Source organism: Ictalurus furcatus, chromosome 2 (assembly GCF_023375685.1).
Source record: "Ictalurus furcatus strain D&B chromosome 2, Billie_1.0, whole genome shotgun sequence".
NCBI lineage: Eukaryota > Metazoa > Chordata > Actinopteri > Siluriformes > Ictaluridae > Ictalurus > Ictalurus furcatus.
The window spans coordinates 1,957,051-1,978,827 of record NC_071256.1 but is presented as its reverse complement, the minus strand read 5'-3'; the positions used below and the strand labels follow the sequence as shown (position 1 = coordinate 1,978,827).

Sequence of the window (21,777 nt, the reverse complement as noted above, 5' to 3'; positions counted from 1 at the left end):
TTATTGAACATGTAAGGATATTTCATATATGTAGTTCAAAACCTGCAAGAAAAGTCGCCGTTTTTTTTTTTATTATTATACATTTATATATAACTTCTTTACAAATGCGGCCGATATGCGGTGAAGTTCTGCGCTTTCGGTGAGGGTTTCGAACAGTGTACAAACTTCGACATGCACGTTAAATATACAGTTACCGACGGCGAGGACGGGCGTCGCCGCGATTCATTTACAGCTCCGACACAACCTGAAACGACGCCTTGGAATGTGTGTCCTGCTTTACGTTTTTTATTTTTCGAATAATCATCTCCGCTGTCTTTACGAGGGACGAGCTCGGGACCGAATAACTCAGAAAGACACGTCAGTAAAATAACCGAGTAATAAAAGAATCGCAGAACTTCAAAATAAACCACGGAAAAAAAAGAAGCTCTCTGTATGAGACACGCCCCCGAATAAGAGTCCGCCCATCATCAGAGCTCAGAGCAGGAAGTGAGTCAGCAGCAAGTCCTAATTTTGGTAAAATAATACACAAATAAATAAATAAATTTTAAAAAAAGGAGTGTGGGGGGGGAGGAGGGGGGGGAGTCATTCAGTTTTCTCCATTTTCCCGTCTTTTGACGGCGTCTCGTTCGTTTTGCGTAGCGGCGTCTTTTCCGAGTTGGAGTTGATCTGGCTGCCGTCGGGCGTTCCCGTGCTCTTATTGGCCGAGTGCTTCTCCAGGTAGTTCAGCATTTCGCTGAGGATCGTCTGGAAGGTGCTGAGAGCGGCGCAGATCGCCGGCGTGCCGAAACCGTGTGTGATCAGACTGCAACAGACCGAAACATTTCACAGATGATATTATAACGATGAGATTTTTCCAGCTTAATCCTGCTGCGTGTCTACTACGGGACTTCTTTTAACGGCTCGGTACACATGTATTCCATTAACGTCATTTAAACTGCGTACAAAACGTATATATATTGTCTGTATGTCCGAATCAGAAAGGTTGTTATTCCAGAACTTTCCGCTCACCCAAGTCCAAGCTGATGCTATATGTAGCTTTCTCATCGGTTTATATTGATATGTTTTTGAGTTGCTGAGGCTTGAATGGAGTCAGATTTACAGAATATTTCATGCTGTAAGGTCACAATAAACCAGTGTAAAATTATTAAACCTATGTAAAGCTTGAAAGTAGGAAAAATGGCTAGAAATATGTTTTAATTATATTATATTTGGATGATTGTAATCTTATCGCAGGAGACCCATTCGCCGATATTTCCACTCGCTAAAGCGTCTTTTTAATGTCATTGTATCAAGAGAGTAGTGAGTTCAGCTCAGAAATATATGAGCTTATGATGAGAACTTCATGGTGTGATGTCTAAATACATAACTAAGAAGCTAAATTTTAAACACACACACACACACACACACACCCTGGCTATTCTTTTTTAGGGTTAGAATTATTACAGCTGTTGTTATTAGGTCATTTCTACTTTCAGTCGCCTAACGTGCGTCTTTTTTGAAACCGTTTGTGCCGAAGTGTCAACAAACGGTGTTGTAGTCGTCGTATACTCCACGGCGTAGCTTCCGAAATGCCTTCCCTCTACGCAGTGAGCACGGATAGCGAATAGGAAGCCGTGAAGGTTGTGAGTTAAAAAGGGCGGCTCTTTTTTTACGTCGAGCGTCCCGGGACAATCTCTTCGTTTTATTCGTTTGTTTTGTGTAAGTAATGTCACGAGTGCGCTCTAGTCACGACGGTGGATTTGGAAAAGTAGAGACGTTCCCTGGAGTCACGTTCGTTAAAGCGCATGTAAGCGATATGTTTGGTCATCCTGACGTAGCGCACTAGTGTAGGAGATCAGCAAGATCAGTTTTTTTTTAAAAACGCGGACAAATTTCCCGCTCCGGAAAACTACCGCCGCTAGTTTCCCGACGTCGTCGAGCGACTCGGACTGAAAGACAACGGACACGAAAACACGCTGAAATATTTCCCGTATATACGGAAAACCCTCTGTTCTAAATCTGGAATAAAACAGGCCTGGGGTCGCAGAAAATCGTTTGCACATAAAGTTTAGGAAACTTTATGGAAACTAAATTTATGATAAGGTTTATGATGATAATGTTACTCTTAGTGACGCTGTCTTTTTCTGTGCTGGGGAAAGTGACAGGAATTTCATGTTCTATGGATATTAATATTATTATTGGTAGTAGTAGTACTAGTAGCAGTAGTAGTTTCAGTGTGTGTGTGTGTGTGTGTGTGTGTGTGTGTTAGTACCTGAAATGTGTTAGATGTCTCTGAATATCTAAGTCCAGGATTGGTGTCGGTCTTGAGGAACCCAACGGAGATCGATCCTGACTTAACAAATCTTGAAACTCCTTACAGATCTGCCTACACACACACACACACACAAGAAAATCCTTTAGGAAACACATTCCACACATAGACGAAAAGTCAAACAGTGTTCCAATTACTGATATTTTGTCTCAGAATTATCTTTAGTAACACACACACACACACACACACACACACACACACACACATCTATAAAACTAATCAATGGTGTAAGTGCTCCTTATTGTACAACTTTAAATAAGCAAGTCCCTATAATATAATATAGGGACTTGCTTATTTAATAATAATATATAATATAATATAATATATATGTACCGGAACATCTGGAAACGAATCAGCATCATTTCCTTCGACATAATACGTATATATTTTGAAAGTATTTTGTTTCTAATAACACGTCCAGTTACGTACTTGGTGGCCAGCACCATTTTCTTGCGGGCGTTCTGCTCTTTCGGCTCTGTGTGCTGCCGTGCCAGATGTTCGCCCACAGCTTTAGTGGGAAACTCTGTCTCGCAGGTGTAGCCAAAATCCCGCGCCAGATGTAGCGCTTCGCCTGTGCAGAGGAGGAAAAGACCGTGAACTCCGACTCAACACACAAAATGTGGAGCTGTAAACTATCGGTAATCCTACTACTACTACTAATAATAATAATAGTACTATTAATAATAATAATAATAATAATAATAATAATAATAAAGAAGTGAATGAGAGACTGTGACTGAGTTTTCCTAAAGCATTACTAACTTACAGTCTAAAATGCGAGAGAGAGAGAGAGAGAGAGAGAGAGAGAGAGAGAGAGAGGTCACTGTGATGCTCGTTCTACCATGAACTCGGCCGTTCTCGGTAAATGAATAGTTTAAGAGCTGAGTGTTGAGTGTAAAATCTCCTGCATGGTCTCTTGGTTGGTTTTCTCCATTCCACCATTTTAACATTAAGGCATGTCTGTAAACTCAGCCATTTTAATGTCGGTAATGTTCCGAAGTAGGAAATAGGAGATGTTTTACTAGCTATTGCTTTGACAATATAAAATTCATATACATATTTTCTTTTACATATTTATATATCTGTATATATATCATTCCAGTGCGTTAATTAAAATAACTGCCATCTCAGCTGAATCATAAACCGAATAATTATTTTATTATTCTTATTCTTTTCTGATACCGAAGCCTTGAGAGTCCCCGATATCCGTATATACTGTTTCCTTTAAAAGCTGTAAAATGATAGAATTAAAAACAAAACAAAACAAAACAAAACCCTAAAACAAATACAGGAAAAGTACATAGCTAAAACCTTCACACAAACTGCAAGTATAATAATTATAATACAAATCAGTCCTAATAAAACACACACACACACACACACACACACACATACACACACATACACACACATACACACTCTCAAAGTGAAAACAAATGTTTTTCAAAACATTTGTCCTTTTTATGTGATCAGACTGAATTCATTCCTTTTTCCCCTCATATATTCCCTCATATATCCAGTCCAGTCCGATCCTGATCCCGGGTATCAGATATGAGGCGCGTCTAATAATTGTAAAAGACGATTAAAGTGAGGTAAAGTGTGAGATTAGTGCGCTTCTGGTAATGTTTACTGTATACGGTATTTTCTGTTTTAATTCCCGGGTTATCATCGTCTCCGTTCCGGTTTCGAGGAGAACTCGGGGTTTTATTGCAGACGTCAGTCAGTCGGGGTTTGCCGTTTGTCGCGTCTCTTCGTCCAATCAGGGGATTTGCTCATTTGAATATTCCCCAGCATGCTTGAACGTCACAGCGGTTAGCATGTAGCGTGCGGACGCGTTTAATAAAAACGCAGGCTCCTTTTCACGCTGCTGTTTATGACGGGGTGTCCGGCGTGTCGTGGTGTGTTTGCGATGTCTTGTCGCCGTACTTTGTGGTTCAGGTTTGTCGTTTTTATCGCTGCGAAAGCGTGATTAGTTAGTGACGTGCGGGACGCACCTTCCACTAAAGACGTGAGCAGCGTGACGTTGGCGGCTTTCCTGCGGCCTGCTGGGAGATTCAGCCCCAACCTGTCCAACTTCTCTCTGAGACACCGGCCGCCATTTTTAGACTTCGCTCTGAGAGAATGAGAGAGAGAGAGAGAGAGAGAGAGAATGAGAGAGAGAGAATGAGAGAGAGAGAGAGAGAGAGAGAGAGAGAGGGAGAAATGATGTTAGTCATAAAAAAAATCATTAAAAAATCAAATGTGTTCATGGTTTAATGAAGGTTATGAGGAAGAGAAGACTCGGTTCGAAGCAGCTTCACAGAAACAGAGATGTAGGACGTTAAAGATGATTTTTAATATTCGTGGAAGATCTTTTCTGATTTTCTTGGATAAACAAACAGAAAAAGCATCATGATCATTATATTTCTGTTTTTTGTGTTTGTTTTTGGGTCGCGGTGTGTTGGTACATTTTAGTTAAAAAAATATATATCTCAGGAAGAAAAGTACGACGTAACTATGGAAAAGAACTCTCTCTCTCTCTCTCTCTCTCTCTCTCTCTCTCTCTCTCTCTCTCTCTCTCTGCACGTTATCTTTCTCACTCTTTCTCAGTGCCTCTTGCTTATTCTGTGTGTGTGTGTGTGTGTGTGTGCGTGTGTGTGTGTGTGTGTGTTAGAGGCACCATCTTCATCCCCATCCAGTTTCCCTCATCTCTGCCCTTGTTTCTCTCTCTCTCTCTCTCTCTCTCTCTCTCTCGTTCTCACTCATACTCATCAATAATAGATCCATTGGCTCTCCTGCTCTCTCCATCTCTTCCTCCCTCCCTCCCTCTCTCCCTTTCTTTTTTTTTTTTTGACACTCATCCATACCCTTCATCTCCGGCTCAAGCGATATCCTCATCCACGTCCTTCTCCTCCTCCGTTTCTTTCTCTTGTTAGCTCTCTCTCTCTCTCTCTCTCTCTCTCTCTCTCTCACTCGCTCGGTTTTCCATGTTCTCTTTCAGAGCCTGGGGTTAATGGTGTTTGTGCATATGACTTTGTGTGTGTGTGTGTGTGTGTGTGTTACCTCCTGAGGATGCCGCCCAGCAGCGAGGCGTTGAGACACTCCGGAGGAGAGAGCCGCCGCTTGACTTCCGCTATGGTCACTTTGTATTTGGAGGTAGAGCTGAGGAGAGAGAGACGTCCGGGGACGGAGCAGAACAGATCTGTAGGGTTCACCACACACGTGCCTCCTGGAATTAACAACGAAACAAACGCACAAACACGACGGTTAACGCAATAATGGCGCTTCGCTAACATCACGTGTCCGTGTGGGTTCTGCCGGTTTTCTCCGGTTTTCATCCCACCTCCTAAATACACGAGAGTAGATCAGACTAGCTACACTAAATTGCCCCTGGGTGTGCGAGTGTGCCCTGGCATCACAACCAGGGTGCATCCTGGGATAGACTCCAGATCCGCTGGCAGCCTGACCCGGATAACAAGCCTACTCAAGATAAATAAATACAGTTCTTTTATATTTTTATAAAATGTACGACAGTGAAGACCGGTCAGCTGAAACCGACAGGAAGTTACTCAGTTCTGACTCTAAACCTTAACAACCAGCATGACCTGAAATTCACAACAATTCATACAAATCAAATCGTATGAAAAGACGTGAGGGTTCGGATTAGGATTAAGATTATGATTAGCGCAAATCAGATTCGGGAGCTCGTTTATATCACACAACATCTGACCTTTGACCTAAAGGGAAATGTTATCCAGCATCATCTTTCAGCAAATGGGGTCTGGACCTTACATTAAGACTGAAAAGCAAAAAAAAAAAAAGTACTATAACACTCCAAGAAATTCATTCGGTGGTTGTTTTTAACGCTTACATTAAAAGTAATAGTATTACTGGTAGTCAGATGACGAAGTGTATCGGGAGTTAAACATAAACACTTTTCATCACAAGATTCAGACTACATGTCGAGTGCTTTGATTAACTACGTGAGCAGAAAGTAGGATCGCTATGGTGTGTGTGTGTGTGTGGGGGGGGGGGGGGTTTCATGTTTTTATCTCTTGATTTCCCACAAGGAAAGGAAATATCTTACATGTTTGAACTCATGGGGACATGGAGGCTGGTCCCCACTAGAAAAGATGATTCTTTCGTCAATAAAATAAAGTAAAATAATAATAATTAAAACTTTTATTTAAAATACTAAGAGAGGTTAGATTTGGGTGTAGCACGGCGTTAATTCGCAGCATTAATAATTATCAGTGGAAGGTCCTCATAAGGATAAACACACACAAGTAAGTTTGGACGTTTTAGGGACGTTAGGCCGGTCCCCACAAGGAAAAATGCTTTTTTAATTTTATTTTATTTTTATTTTAACTTGCATTTTTTTTTATGTCAAAATGTTTCCATTTGGCTGCAGGGATTAATGTTTGGGTTAGATTTAGGTGTAACATGTAGCATTAATAGTTACATCAATGATAGGGCTTCATAAGGATAAACGAGACAAAGGTGTGTGTGTGTGTGTGTGTTTTTCTATGTTGGTGAGGACTAAATGTCCCCACATGGATAGGAATATATGCCAGTTTGAATTTATGGGGACATCCAGCTGGTCCTTACTTGAAAAAAACTAAAAGTTAAAACTAAAATGTTTGTGTTAGATTTGGGTGTAGCGATTATAGCAATAAAAGGTCCTCATAAGGGAGAAGTGTGTGTGTGTGTGTGTGTGTGTGTGTGTCTTGATGAGGACTAAATGTCCCCACAAGGACAGATATCTGACCGTTTTGAACTTGTGGTGACATTTTGCTGGTCCTCATTACAACAAAGAGTTTCGTTCTTTATTTTTCCAAAATCTGCAGCTTTTATATATATATATAATAAAAAGTTAAGACTAAAATGTTTCCTTTTATTGAAGATAATGATGTTAAGGTTAGATTTAAGTGTAGCACAGCATTAATTAGCTTCATTAATAATGATATCACTGGAAGGTCCTCATAGGGCATAAGGAGAAGTAGGACGTGTGTGTGTGTGTGTGTGTGTGTGTGTGTGTGTGTGTGTGTCTGTGTGTGTGTGTGTTCCTGAAGGAGTTTTCTGGCTGCAGGGTCTTTCACCTGCACTGTTGCACGTCAGTCAACGTGAAGCGGTCTGACAAACCCAAGATCTCACCTAGCATTCAAGTTAACATTGCATTAATTCCCCCCGAAAAAATGTTTTGATTCAAAGTAGTTTGTATTTTATGTTGCCAAGGGCGATTGAAAAAGAGCTATTGCCGGTAGTCTGGTCGCGAGCGTCGGGCCCAGAGGCGATAGCGAGTATTTAAGCGCGGGAGAGTAGCCTGAGGCGCAGCGCTCAGCGATCACAAAGCGAATCAAGTGCTTTTTACGAGTTTGCCACGAAAATTAAAGTTAGAGGGGGGAAAAAAGACATAGGCCAAATGCCAGTCTAGTTCTGTTTCAAATGTAGCAGCGGTGTGTTTATGGGGCCGCCAGATCAACCAGCACTCACACACACACTCACACACACACACCCTCACACACACGCTTGCTCTCTCTCACACACACTCACACACACACACTCAAACTCACACTCACTCACACACACTCTCACACACACACTCAAACTCGCACTCAAACTCACACACACTCTCACACACACGCTCACACTCTCTCACACACACTCACACACACACACTCAAACTCACACACACTCACACACACACGCTCACACTCTCTCACACACTCACACACACACTCTCACACACACGCTCACACTCTCTCACACACACTTACACACACACACACTCACACTCACACTCAAACTCACACACACTCTCACATGCACACACTCTCACACACACGCTCACACTCTCTCTCTCTCACACACACTTACACACACACACACTCAAACTCACACTCAAACTCACACACACTCTCACATGCACACACTCTCACACACACGCTCACACTCTCTCTCTCTCACACACACACACACACTCAAACTCGCACTCAAACTCACACACACACACACACACACACACACACACACATGTTTGTCTTGCTCTGCTTACCTACACGTAAATCTTACCTTATCCTTACACTCAGGAACCAAAAAGAAACGTTCTGTCTCTTTTGTTAATTAATTTATTTTTAAAGCTGAAGGTTTTTTTTTTTTTGTGGGGACCAGACAGATGTCCTCTCAAGGTCAAACCTGTCAGGCATTGCTGTCCTTCTGAGGACCCACCAAGATATACACACACACACACACACACACACACACAAGTTTGCCATACTTATCCTAATGAAGACATTTCAGTGTCCATTCACATAATTCGCCTGTTAATGCAGCTAATTAATACTTCACTACACTTATACCTGACTCATACCTAACCCCAGCCTTAACCTCCGTAACCAGAAGAACACATTGGATCTTTTTTTTTATCTTCAAATTTAAAGCTGCGAATCTGTTTTCCTGGTGAAAACAGATCGGCTATTGTCAGCTATGTCGGTCCTCACTGAGATACAAAAACCGTCAATTCTACACCACTCTGCCGAGTCCTTTAACATCCGACTGCATTCTACATCATTCTTATACGTCCTACAGAATTCTAGAACGCTTCATGCCATTCCAATACATTCTACACCGTTCTAGAACGTTCCACAGCATTATAATAAGCTCTCCAGCCTTCTAGAAAGTTCTACACTGTTCGAATACACTCTACACAATTCTAAAACATTGTACAACGTTCTAGATCGTTCAACAGCATTGTAATACATTCTCCAGCATTCTAGAACGTCCTGCGCCATTCGAATGCATTCCGCACCGTTCTAGAGCGTTCCGCGGCATGATAATACGTTCTCCAGCATTCTAGGATGTTCTACACTGTTCTAATACATTGTACAACGTTCTGGAACATTCTACAGCGTTGTAATGCATTCTCCACCATTCTAGGATGTTCTACAGCATTCTAGAACGTTCTGCGACATGCTAATAAATGCTCGTAACCTACATTATATGAAGTTCTTTAAAATTATGTAACGTTTTGCAACATTCTCGTGGAAATTCTACAGTGTTTTTTCATTTAAAGTGATAAATCGTTATTCCTTGGGAATAATGACCAGCCAAATGTCCCCACAAGGTCAAACCTGTCAGACGTTCTTGTCGGTACATTTGGTCCTCACTGAGACATAAAACATGTCGCCCTACAATAACACCCCCCCCCCCCCCCCCACACACACACACACACACAGACACAGAGTATCAATTATGCTGGGGGGTGGGGGGGAGTATTCTGAGGGCCACCATAAGAAGATAAGTGGGCCAACTACGCTCTGTGCATTGGGTTCCTCCACACACACACACACACACACATGCTAAACGCACACACGCCACACTCTAAAGGCGAGAGGCTAATCTTGATCAAATTCCTGGAAGCTAGGTGCACGGCGATGCTAATGATTAAAACGCGCGCGACTTCTCTGAGCAGAACGCGCGTTTCCTGAGTGATCTCTTTAGAAAAGGAAACAAAAAAGAGACGGATGGATAGATAGACAGAGGGAAAGAAAAAGCCTCGACGTGAATATTCAGGCGAGTCGAAGTTGCAGTGAGTGTGAACAACATTAAATATGATCTCCGCTGCATTCGGGGCTCGAGCCGCATTAACATATCAAAGCGGCCGCCCGAGGCGCGAGAGAAGCCATCGATACCGGGAGCGCGAGGCAAAGTAAAGATTATTGGTTGTGATGGCTCTGGAATCGGCGGAGCTCGCGGCTAAAAATCCAACGTTAAAAAAAAGAAAAACACGGGAGTGATAGCGTTGGGAGACGCGCGCGCCGCACGGATCCGCGCGCAGCGAGCCGGAACTTTATTTAAAAAGAACAAAAAAAAAAACAACAAAAAAGGCAAAAGCCAGCAAACCGCGCGCGCTACAGTCGGTGAGATTCATGAAGAATGACAAATGAGTGATATTCTAAAAGTAATAAAGATATCATAGCAGTTCTAATAATAATAATAATAATAATAATAATAATAATAATAACGCAATATTATAATTTTAATAGTTATTTCAATTTTAGAAAATATTAAATATTACATATTATTCATTTTCGTACAAATATATATATATATATATATATATATATATATATATATATATATATATATATATATATATATATATATTTTACACTTTTGGCGATTTAATTCTAATTAAACCAAAAAATTAATTAGCACATGAGTGACCTGACACCAAGCACTGAGAAGAAGGAATTTCTCATTTTAAAAATGATTACATTTGATATTATTATTATTAGTAGTAGTAGTAGTAGTATTATTGTTATTGTTGTTGTTGTTATTATCAAAGTATATATTTTATATGACTTTTATATACATTTTAATTCGTTCAGGTGTTTTTATTATTGTGTTTATTTGGTTAATATATGCATATATTAAATATAAAGATAAATATAAATGTATAACAGGAATAATTATAGAAGAACGATACTAGCCTACTATTACTGCTATAGCTACTACTTCATTATTCATTATATACTTCATTATTAGGCCTAATAATAATAATAATAATAATAATAATAATAATAATAATAATAATAAAGAAATGCGTAGTGTTCTGCACGCAGCCAAACAAATCCTCTAATTCAGTGCTGTACGTCAGGTTTTCAGATTTAATGCCAATCTGCTGATTTTAAGTGAAAATGTAAATATGAACAAGAAAAATTGCAATAAAAATCACGGTGTGAAAAAAAAATTCTCAAACATTCTCATTATTGTGGTTTTAAAGGGAGACACCACAGCTAACAGACAACAAAGACTGAAAACCCACGCAAGTTAAATAATTTAAATGTCCCTGAGTGTGTGTGTGTGTGTGTGTGTGTGTGTGTGTGTGTGTGTGTGTGTGTGTGCGCGTGCGCGCGGATGTGTTAAAAAAAAAAAAAATCGCTCTTACCTCGCCGGATAACCCCGCCTTGTCCGTTCAACATGAGCCCGCATTGCGCGTCCACGGATCCCTACACACACACACACACACACACACACACACACGTCAATTCTAATCAAATCTGCACCAGTCTAGTACATTTCTGTAATATTGTAATAAACTCTCCAGCCTTATAGTTCATTTCTACAGCACTCGAGTACACTGCAGTGCATCTCTCTAATGTTCTGGTACGATATAGAGGACTCCAGTGCATTCCACAAAATTCTATTACGATCTGTAACATTCTACACCGTTAACCAGATTTAGAATAATATTTGTGTTATGTGTTATGACTGTGCACTGAACTCTCGCCTAAACATTTACGTGCGCGGTCAATTCCACAGCGTTATCGTAAATTCCACAGCGTTATCGTAAATTCTACAGCGTTATAGTAAATTCTACATCGTTATAGTAAATTCTACGTTATAGTAAATTCTACAGCATAATAATAAATTCTACATCATTATCGTAAATTCTACATCGTTATAGTAAATTCTACATTATAGTAAATTCTACAGCATAATAATAAATTCTACATCATTATCGTAAATTCTACATCGTTATAGTAAATTCTACATTATAGTAAATTCTACAGCATAATAATAAATTCTACATCATTATCGTAAATTCTACATCGTTATAGTAAATTCTACATTATAGTAAATTCTACAGCATAATAATAAATTCTACGTCATTATCGTAAATTCTACATCGTTATAGTAAATTCTACATCGTTATAGTAAATTCTACGTTATAGTAAATTCTACAGCATAATAATAAATTCTACATCATTATCGTAAATTCTACATCGTTATAGTAAATTCTACATTATAGTAAATTCTACAGCATAATAATAAATTCTACGTCATTATCGTAAATTCTACATCGTTATAGTAAATTCTACATCGTTATAGTAAATTCTACAGCATTATAATAAATTCTACGTCATTATTGTAAATTCTACATCGTTATAGTAAATTCTACGTTATAGTAAATTCTACAGCCTTTTAGTAAATTCTAGTGTTATCATAAATTCTACTGCGTTATCAATAAATTCTACTGCGTTATAGCAATTCTACAGCATTTTCTTAAATTTTACTGCGTTATAATACATTCTACAGCCTTTTAGTAAATTCTACAGTGTTACCATATATTTTACTGCGTGAGAGTAAATTCTACAGCAGCATTATCATAAATTCTACAGTGTTATCGTAAATTTGACTGCATAATAGTAAATTCTACTGCGTTATAGCCATTCTACGGCATTACAGGAAATTCTACAACAATCTAGTAAATTCTACAGTCATATAGTAGGAACACTGGATCAGTATTAGCACTTAATAGCATACAGTTAAATCTGTCTCACTGGGAAATGTAATTTATTTATTTCTTTATTTCAATTTATAAACTGGCTCAAACATCGACACTGTGTTTCCAGCCATGACGATGGCTAGCTATGAACTATTAGCTTAACTGTTAGCTTTGTATCATCTTTCACTGGTTTCTAATACAGGAAACTAAATTCTCATTTTAAATTGCAGCACTGCCGGATCTGTGTAGAGTTAATTCGAGTTAAATCCTGGTATTACGCTGTGAAACCGGCACCGTTCGTGATCTCGTGAATGTTTGTATTGTCAAGTCGGAGCTTTAAGCAAATTTAGAACTGGTTATCCGACGAATTCATCATCGAACAATGACTTTTTTTAGTTACCGCACACTAACTGAACACCCAACAAAAAACAAACAAACAAACAAACAAACAGGTAAATGTACAGTGTTAAAAAAAATACTACAGCGTTCCCATTCCGAGTGGAACCGCTATAGGAAGCTACAAACCCATAACCATTAATCGAGCCCTTGAGGAATCCTTTATTTTACACTCTCTTAAATGAAGGTACCAATTTTTTTTTGTGTGTGTGTCAAGGCTACGTGTTTATTTTGTACAGTAAATCTTTAAAGGTACACCTGTCTCTGAATGTGAAGCTAAAATGATTATTTTTAAATGTTTCCTAGGTAAATCACGTTCCCCTGATGGTGCCACACCAGCAGAAAGGAAAAGTGCAGGTCTATACCTTTATCTCTGAGAGTGTCAGAGCGTAAGGACCCCCTTACATGACATGCACCTTTAAAACTTTATTCTAAACCCTGATTAAAGGTACCATGTGCACATGCCCAGGTAGCTGATACACACTAACGCCACAAAACTGATAGAACCACGTCACCGACAAGGAAAAGTCAGAACATCAGGAAATGCCGTAGCGTAATCGGTCGGGTTCACAAACTAGCCTAGCGCTCGCACGTGAAGATTTACAGTTTCACAAACGATACGACCAGGACACGAAAGAAACATCTTTATTTTCGTCCTGTGTGGTTTGAATAATGACGACATGTTCTCCAAGCGTGTAGGCTATACTCTTAAAGAACCGTAGAACCATTTTTAGTTCCCTGGGAAAAAATACTTTATAAAATTAGCCTTCGTTGCCGCAACAAACAAATAATGCTCACATCTCTGGTGTGAAAAGACCTCATTTTCAGGTCTTTGTGCCAAACAATCCAGCGGTCTAAAAAGGTTCCACATAGAACCATATCAACATTTCAGTCCATGATCCATCCAAGAACCAATTTTGCTGTCCTAAAGAACCTTTCAGTCCTGATAGGAAAATGTTTTTTGGGTTATTTGTGGCACAAAAAAAAAAAGCGTTCTCATTAGTTCTTCATAATTTTTTTTTCTTCCCCAGCACCTTTATTTATTTATTCATTCATTCATTCATTTTAAGAATGTGGGATATTTTTTTTTAAGTAGACCACAAGGTCAATATGAAACAAGCAAAAGAAACCAACATTTACACGAAACATATTTTACGGCACGTCGTAATTACGATCATTTCCGACTTTTCCGGGATTTTCTCAGAGCTCCGATTTAAACGTATGTGACGTCATTAGATAAACAACAGCAACAACAACAAACAATCACAAAAAACAACCACAAAAAAAATAAATAAAGGTTTCTACAATTAAACGCAGTAAAGCGTGTCGAGGTTTAACGGTGCGTGTGTTTGTATGCTTGTGACGTCATACACGATCATCAGTGCGGCACTTTCATTTAGCCCCGTTTCTATCTTAAATAGAATCGTATAGAATTACACACAGCTTCTAGAGTTTCAACGAGCAAGATTTAGCTGATTAGGAAACAGTTTGTAGTGAAATGAAAATGTTTGTGATTATTACTATTATTATTATTATTATTATTATTATTATTATTATTATTATTTAGATTCGCTCATGTATCAAGTTGTGTCACGAGATTTTATCAAAAATTAATCCGTCTCACGTGCCGCGACCAGACTCCACAACAAAGAGTAACACACACACACACACACACACACACACACACACACACACACACACACATCGGTTTATAAAGTGCCATACTGCCGAGCTCGTGTAAGCCTTTTTTTCTTTACTCCTCCTTTTTTCCTCCTCGTGCAGTTAAAGTGATTATAAAATCAATACACACAGAAAAAAAAACTCTAGAGATCAGGAATAAATTATGCGGGAAGGTAACAGGGCCACGGGGCAGCTCCTATTGTTCCGCGTGCCAAATCTTTTTTAGCGGCTCAGAAATGCACTTTGTGCGCGCGCGGCCACTCTGTTGTGCCCCGCATCTGTTTCGCTGAAGCCCCGCACCGAGCCGCGTGCTTTTTTTTTTTTTTTTTTTTTTTTTATTCAGAAAGGTCGGAAACCTTTTTTTTTTTCACGCGACTTTATAAGTGTTTCTCTGCCGGGAATTTGTGTGTGTGTGTGTGTGTGTGTGTGGTGTCTCGTCTCGTCTTTATTTAGCACGCGCGTGCAGAACAAGTCGCCTACCATTCCAAAAACTATTGGGGGGGGAAATTGGGGGGGGGGGGGCAAGCTGCATGCGACAACCGCGGTGTAAACAAAGGCGCTTACAATTCTGTTAAGCACGCGACTGTTTCACACTGTTGTTCAACGCAAACCATTTCCTAAAATGTGCAAATTTCGGCTAATATTGACTTATTTAGTCTTGTTAGTTATGTGCGTAGATCTGTAGAGTTTTGCTGCATGTTTAAAACATAAAATAGATGCGAATCTTTTTTCCCCCCTCCCAGGTCTCTGTAATATTTAAATAAATAAATCAATCAATCAATATAAAAATGACCGCGTAAAATTGCATGCGATATTACAGACAAAACGATGAAGTCTACAGGCCTAGCACCACCGCATTACTGTACAAGCCATGCAATAAGTATGAGTAATAATAATAATAATGTAAATATTAAAAATATATCAGTTAAATATTGTACTTGGTTGTGTGTGTGTGTGTGTGTGTTTTATACCTGTACGCATTTTTTATTGCTTATATAAAAGATATTATTTCACGCACACGCTTACGCTCGCGCACACGCATGCACAACATTTTTGTGTTTTGTTGGAAAGCGTAAAAAAAAATAAACAAAAAAAATTAATCGCGAATCATGAACCGACCTTCATCCTTTATTTACTCATTTCTTTCTTTCTTTTCTTTCTTTTCTTTCTTTTCTTTTTTTTAACTCGCCAGTTAAACTTGACCCGCGCGCAGGATGTCTTTGCATAAATAACCAGTTGATTGACATTAAGTCCTAAATTGGATAAACTACGGTGCTCTACTGCGGAGGATTTGGCCTTTTGTCCGCGCGCCTTTTCCAAGCCCTTAATCCTCCCTTTTAACGGAGAGGCGCGCGCATTCACGCGATTCATTCCGACCTCTCAATAGCACAATGCGCAAAAACATACACCTAAAATTAGATTTCATTCTGTGGCAGCAGTTTCTCTTTTTCTCAAACCGCTCAAAAGAAGTACACACATAAAGAGAGCGTCTGGTGACTTCATTTCAATGAGTCGCGGCTTCTGCGTTTCAAATGAAGTCACGTGGGGTAAAATCGAGATGTTTATGTTTAGCTGTATTGAAAAAAAAATCGTATTTGTAGACTACTGTTTTTTATTTACAGTTAATTGAAATAAACGCGGATTAAGATTTTTTTTCTTTGTGTCTTGATTGGATTTGTAGTTTTCCATAAAGTACAGAATATTCCCGGTTCATTTTTAGGCCTACTTCTGAAAAGAATTTTACAGCGACATGTGGATAATATGTTTCATAAAAATATGAATTATGAAATACGAATATATATAGTTTGCTATAATTCCTTATTGTTTATTTATTTATTTATTTATTTATATAGGCCTAATGTTAATATCTCTATTGTGTACTTATTTTAAATGCGGCGCTTTTAATAATGTCTTCTTTATTTATTTATTTATTTATTTATTTATCTACTAGGCTTGTCTCATTCAAATTCCAGCATAGCGGGGAGTTCCTTGTTTTTATTTATTAATTTAATTAATTTATTTATTTTAAAGTCCGGTTAATTTATTTATTTATAAAAGCTGGTTTTCGTAAGATTTGTAAAATGTGATGCAGTCAAGGTCACGTACCGCCAGGCATCTGAGTGTGTGTGTGTGTGTGTGTGTGTGTGAGTGTGTGTGTGAGTGTGTGTGTTGTGCATGCTTGGACAGTGTTTGTTGGGGTTGTGGGCGGGCGGGGGGGAGGGTGCACGTGCTGGTACCTGTAGGTCATCAGCCCCCGGCGTTGGAAGACCCAGACCGGCACCCGGCAGCAGCCTTTGCTCGGGGTGCACACCGTACTGCGAGCCGTGGCTCACGAGCGACAGGTCGTGGCGTCGGTAGGCGTCCAGGCAGCCCAGCTCGCGCCGCTGCTCGTCCAGGCACGACGACTTGAGCGCGCGCGCGCCGTGCAGGTTGATGAAGTCGGTCGGCTCGCCGTGATGGTGCAGCTGCTGGTAGTACTGCTGCGAGTAGTACGCGTCGGCGTTCACGGCCGCGTGGTGCCCGTGCTGGAAGTCGTAGTGGAAAGACTGGTGGTGCAGGGGCGTGTACTGGTGGTTGGCGGGGAAGTACGGCGACGCGAACTCTGTCCCGGTGGCCGGGTACGTGAGCGGAGACGACGACGAGTAAGCCACCGACGAGTTGGCCACTGACTCCAGGCAGCCGAGCTGCATCAAACGGTAGCTGTTTGATCCGTCGTGACGTATCTGTGCGAAAAGGAGAGAGAGAGAGAGAGAGAGAGAGAGAGAGCGAGGGAGAGAGGAAAAAAATAAATATATGACGGATGTCATTTAACGAGCGCTCGCAGCTACACCGAGCTACAAGTTGCGCGCGCTGCTCCGTTCAACGGAAATCTTGTCGTGTTTTTCCTTTTAAGAAGAACTCGGCCTTGACAAACACGCACATGTACACAACACACTCACTCACACACACACAGCCTCTCTCCTTCTTACACACACACACACACACGAGCCTCAAAGCCTCTTTTTTAGAGAAGTACCTGACGGCGGTGTCAGTCTCCTCCGTGCCTGGGAGGGAGCGCGTGAAAAACCAGCGCACGGGTGTAAAAAAAAAAAAACGAGCAACTTTTTCCCCTCCTTCTGTATCCTCTATCCCTCTATCACTTGTCTATCATTTGCCGTGGAAAGTGTGTGTGAGTGTGTGCGTGAATGTAGAGTTATTAATATCGTGCCAAAACTATTAAGATCATTTACCGTGCACGCGACCAACATCAGAGACACCGGAGTGAGTCAGTGACAATAAAAGCGAAGGGAGCGCGAGAACCGGTGAAAAAGCGACGTGCATTTGTATGAGTGTGTGCGTGTGTGCGAGCGCGTGCGTGCGTATGTGTGTGTGTGTGTATATATATATATATATATATATATATATATATTTATTTTTTATCCTGAGCGACATTATAAAATCACATATTTATTCCTGATCATTTTATACAATAAACCACACACACGCGCGCGCGCGCGCGCGCGGCTATAGTCTTGCTTACGGTGTAAACAAAGAAAAACAATAATTAAATATATTAATATAAATATATAATAGAAAATCCTCAGATTTTTTTTTTCATGAATGTATTTTAAAAATAAATATATATATATATTTTAAATACCTCCGCATCATGAACCAGTCCCGGAAAGGTGGCTGACATTCTCGCGCTTCCGACAAAAAAAAAAAAAAAAACACTCCCCGGATTATCCTCGCGCTCGCCGCCCGAATTAAACTCAGCAAAGAAGGAAGGGAAGAAAGGAAGGAAGGAAGGACTGAGAGGAGACCGGGGGAAAAAAATCCGCCGGAAAAACTGGTGAAATCGTGGCCTGTCGGAGTCGGTGTCGGTGCAAAGTGCGCGCGCGTGTCTCTCCCCACTGCACCGAGCGGCTCCCTGGCTCGGATTATGTACTTGCCGGGGTTTTTCTCCGGCTGATGTCGTAGGTCCCTTGGTAATATAGAAGTTTTGAAAATTAAGCATCAGCATTGAGGAATGGGAGGACAATAGAGAGAGAAGGAGCCTCATCCCTGGAGACACGGAATAAATATTGTATCTTCGCCTAATAAGGAACCGAGTGCGCTTTCAACACTTTTTGATGATTTTTTTTTCTTTCTTTCTGTTTCCAGTTTCGCGCCGGCATTTTTTTGTTCTCTTTTACGGATTTCTTTTTTTCTTTTTCTTTTGGCAGCAGAAACGTAAGTTTAATTTCGTCCATAGAGGAGGAAAGAAAAAAAACCCCAACATTTTAATGCACGAATAAAAACATTTGAGTGAAAGATCTTCTGAACGGCTTCATGTGCAGTTTATTTTCTTTTTTTATATATATGTACCTACGTGTGTGTGTGTGTGTGTGTGTGTGTGTGTTAGCAGCAATAAAAGTGACAAATTTGTGATTTTTATATTTAAAAAAGGAATAACTATAATAATAATAACAACAATAATAATAATAACGATAATAATAATAATAATAATAATAATAATAATAATAATAAGGCTTGATCGGTGTGGATGTTTTTTTGTTGGTTTGTATTTTTACACCTTTTTCAGGAATATATTGCGACAATTTAGTGCGTTTTTAATAATTATTAGAGCATTAAAAATATATATTTGAATAGTGTGTATGAATAATAATAATAATAATAATAATAATAATAATAATAATAAACACAAAACACATACAGAGAAGATTTGCACACTATTTATCACATTATAACATTGTGACTGGAATCTGTTGCGTCTTTTTAATTCCGTTTGGTACTCGGCCAAATCTCCTTTCTTCTTCTTTTCCTTCTTTTCTTTTCTTTCTTTCTTTCTTTCCTTTTTTTTTTTTTTTTTTAAAGAAACTAGATTGACTTCTCGCTCTCCGCCGGTCAATCTCAGGCTTTATGGCCGCTAAGTGGACCGTGTCAGACTCGCTTTTTGTTGGACAGGAACAAAAAAACAACAACATTTGCCTCCTTTCCTCCCCTTTTTAAAGAACGATTAGCGTGTGTGTGTGTGTGTGTGTGTGTGTGTGTGTGTGAGAGAGAGAGAGAGAGAGAGAGAGAGAGAGAGGGGGCTTCCGTTCCGTCGCTCAACTTCGTTCTCAGGATTCGGTCAAATGAGCGCGTCTCTGAGGGGATGCTCTGTCAAAACACACACACACACACACACACACACACACTCTCTCTCTCTCTCTCTCTCTCTCTCTCTGAACCGGTTATATTATAACGTTCACTGTTGTCTACTGTTTTTATAATAATAATAATAATAGTAATAATAATAGTTGATATTATTATAGACAGTCTTAATAGTCTTAGGCCAAAGGGTACTAAGGTACTAAGGGTACTGTACCTTTCCTTAATACCTTTAATCTGTATCTTTCACCTGTACTTGTGGATAGTGTGTACCTTTGAAGGTACTAAAGGTGTACGCTTAAAAGGGAACCACATCAAGGGCCAGGAATGGTACCTTTAAGTACCACTTTTTTTTTTTTCCTGGCGGCGCACCAGTTGCGCATGAACTGACACATTTTTTTGTTTAAAAAAAAAAAAAAAATCGAATAATAAACGCTAGTGGTGTGTGTGTGTGTGTGTGTGTGTGTGTGTGTGTGTGTGTAAAAACCACGGCCTTGTCCATGTCACATCCGTGCGCCGCCCCACCCAGCGCGTGAGCTTCTAAACACCAAAATCACGAGAAATCAAAGCCCAATGTTTCGATGTTTAATTCTGCGTTGTGATTAGTTCATTTTCACACTTTGTGTTGTCGTCACTACGTTATTTTGTCACAGTATTACATTATTTTTGTCAAAATAAACCACACAAGCGACCAGCACGTCACGTGACAGCACGAATCGCATCACCGTCCAATCACATCACGGACCCGCGGTTAACTTTCAGACACGTGTTTATTTATTTACTGATTGATTGATTGATTAAATATTTGACTGATTTTTTTTTTTGACTGGGGGTCAGATGAGTGTAGCCTGAGGTGAAGTAGCCTTTGCTCTCTGTGTTTAAAAAAATAAACAAGTTGTCTATAATGACAGACACTCTGAGAAACAAAGGGTACTAAAGAGGACTTTTCCTTGTCACTGTTCACCTTTTGTACCTCCCAGGTGTGCATGTAGTGAACCCTCCAGGGGCGTAACCCGGCCTGGGCGTTCAGGGCCCTGAAGGTTTTTTTCTTTAGCGCTGAATAATTCTCCGCTCGGAGCGGTTCATCACGACATAACGGAAGCTGAACTTCAGTAAAAGAAGACACCTGTAATTTTATATCTTCAGTGGGCGGAGGCGAAACCAATCAGACGGCGTTTACAGGAAAATACACACGTGGAAATATTCGCGTCTCATTGGCTGACGGATCTCGATCGTGCCAAACGCCAGCTCACAGTCAGTGCGAGGAGAAATAGGTCTACGGTAATTTATTTTTAATCCCGTAAAGGTGTCTGTACGAGTTCCAGTTTACGTGAACGTGATCTGAGCAGAGCAGAAGGAACGATAATGACCTCTACACGGCACTGTAGCAGCTAAACACATACAGAGATAGCTTAGCTGTGCGTCCCCTCGGCGAGCGACACCAAACTAGCGTTAGAAAAGTTTGACATTTTATCGGTCTGGTCGTCCTACAAACAGCGACAACGCCCGAGGCAGGTTTTCTGATAAATCGAACTTTTTCTGATCATGTCACGCACTGACAGCTGAGTTACCTCAGCGTCCATAAAACAAAACTTCGCCTACTAGCTGATCTGGAAGAAGAAAAGTTGCATGGAGAAGAATCTGGGCTCGGCCCCGGATGATTAACGGTCCGGCTAACGCCCGTGGTACCCTCAAAGCTTCACTCTTAAAACTAATGATGTAGCTGAGATCATTAGTAAAGGTACTCTCTCTCCACAGGTCCGCATTACAGCTCCAAAAGATGGTGAGGTTTCCACCTGAGTGATAAGGAAGGGTCAAGACTAGTACCTTTAATTCATGCACAGAGGTGTGTTAAATAAATAACACACAAAGTGTTGTTTATAACAATAGAATTAACCAACAATAACAAGCACAACCAACAACCATGGGCGTAACCACGCATTCTTTGGGGGGGTCGTGTCCGTCCCCCCCCCCACCCAATGTTGAG

At 40.1% G+C, this 21,777-nt stretch overlaps 1 protein-coding gene across 1 annotated transcript; it reads right to left on the bottom strand.

Moving 5' to 3' along the window:
* Positions 1 to 324: 324 nt before the first annotated feature.
* On the bottom strand, positions 325 to 19,092 carry tfap2d (transcription factor AP-2 delta (activating enhancer binding protein 2 delta)). The gene is made up of 8 exons (XM_053642696.1): positions 18,298 to 19,092; positions 16,895 to 17,380; positions 11,241 to 11,301; positions 5,354 to 5,519; positions 4,306 to 4,424; positions 2,741 to 2,882; positions 2,252 to 2,365; positions 325 to 802 (listed from the first exon to the last, which is right to left on the bottom strand). Exons 1-8 carry the CDS (start codon positions 18,697 to 18,699, stop codon positions 583 to 585), a joined length of 1,710 nt encoding a protein of 569 aa, XP_053498671.1. The 5' UTR covers positions 18,700 to 19,092; the 3' UTR covers positions 325 to 582.
* Positions 19,093 to 21,777: the final 2,685 nt, after the last annotated feature.

Bases quoted from the DNA above. Each gene is read 5' to 3' on its own strand.
- tfap2d (XM_053642696.1), bottom strand. From the start codon at position 18,699: ATGAGGCTCCTTCTCTCTCTATTGTCCTCCCATTCCTCAATGCTGATG. The intron at 5,520-11,240 runs GTAAGAGCGATT...TGTTAATTCCAG, and splicing joins AGGCGGGGTTATCCGGCGAG to GAGGCACGTGTGTGGTGAAC. The intron at 2,366-2,740 runs GTACGTAACTGG...GTGTGTGTGTAG, and splicing joins AAAATGGTGCTGGCCACCAA to GCAGATCTGTAAGGAGTTTC.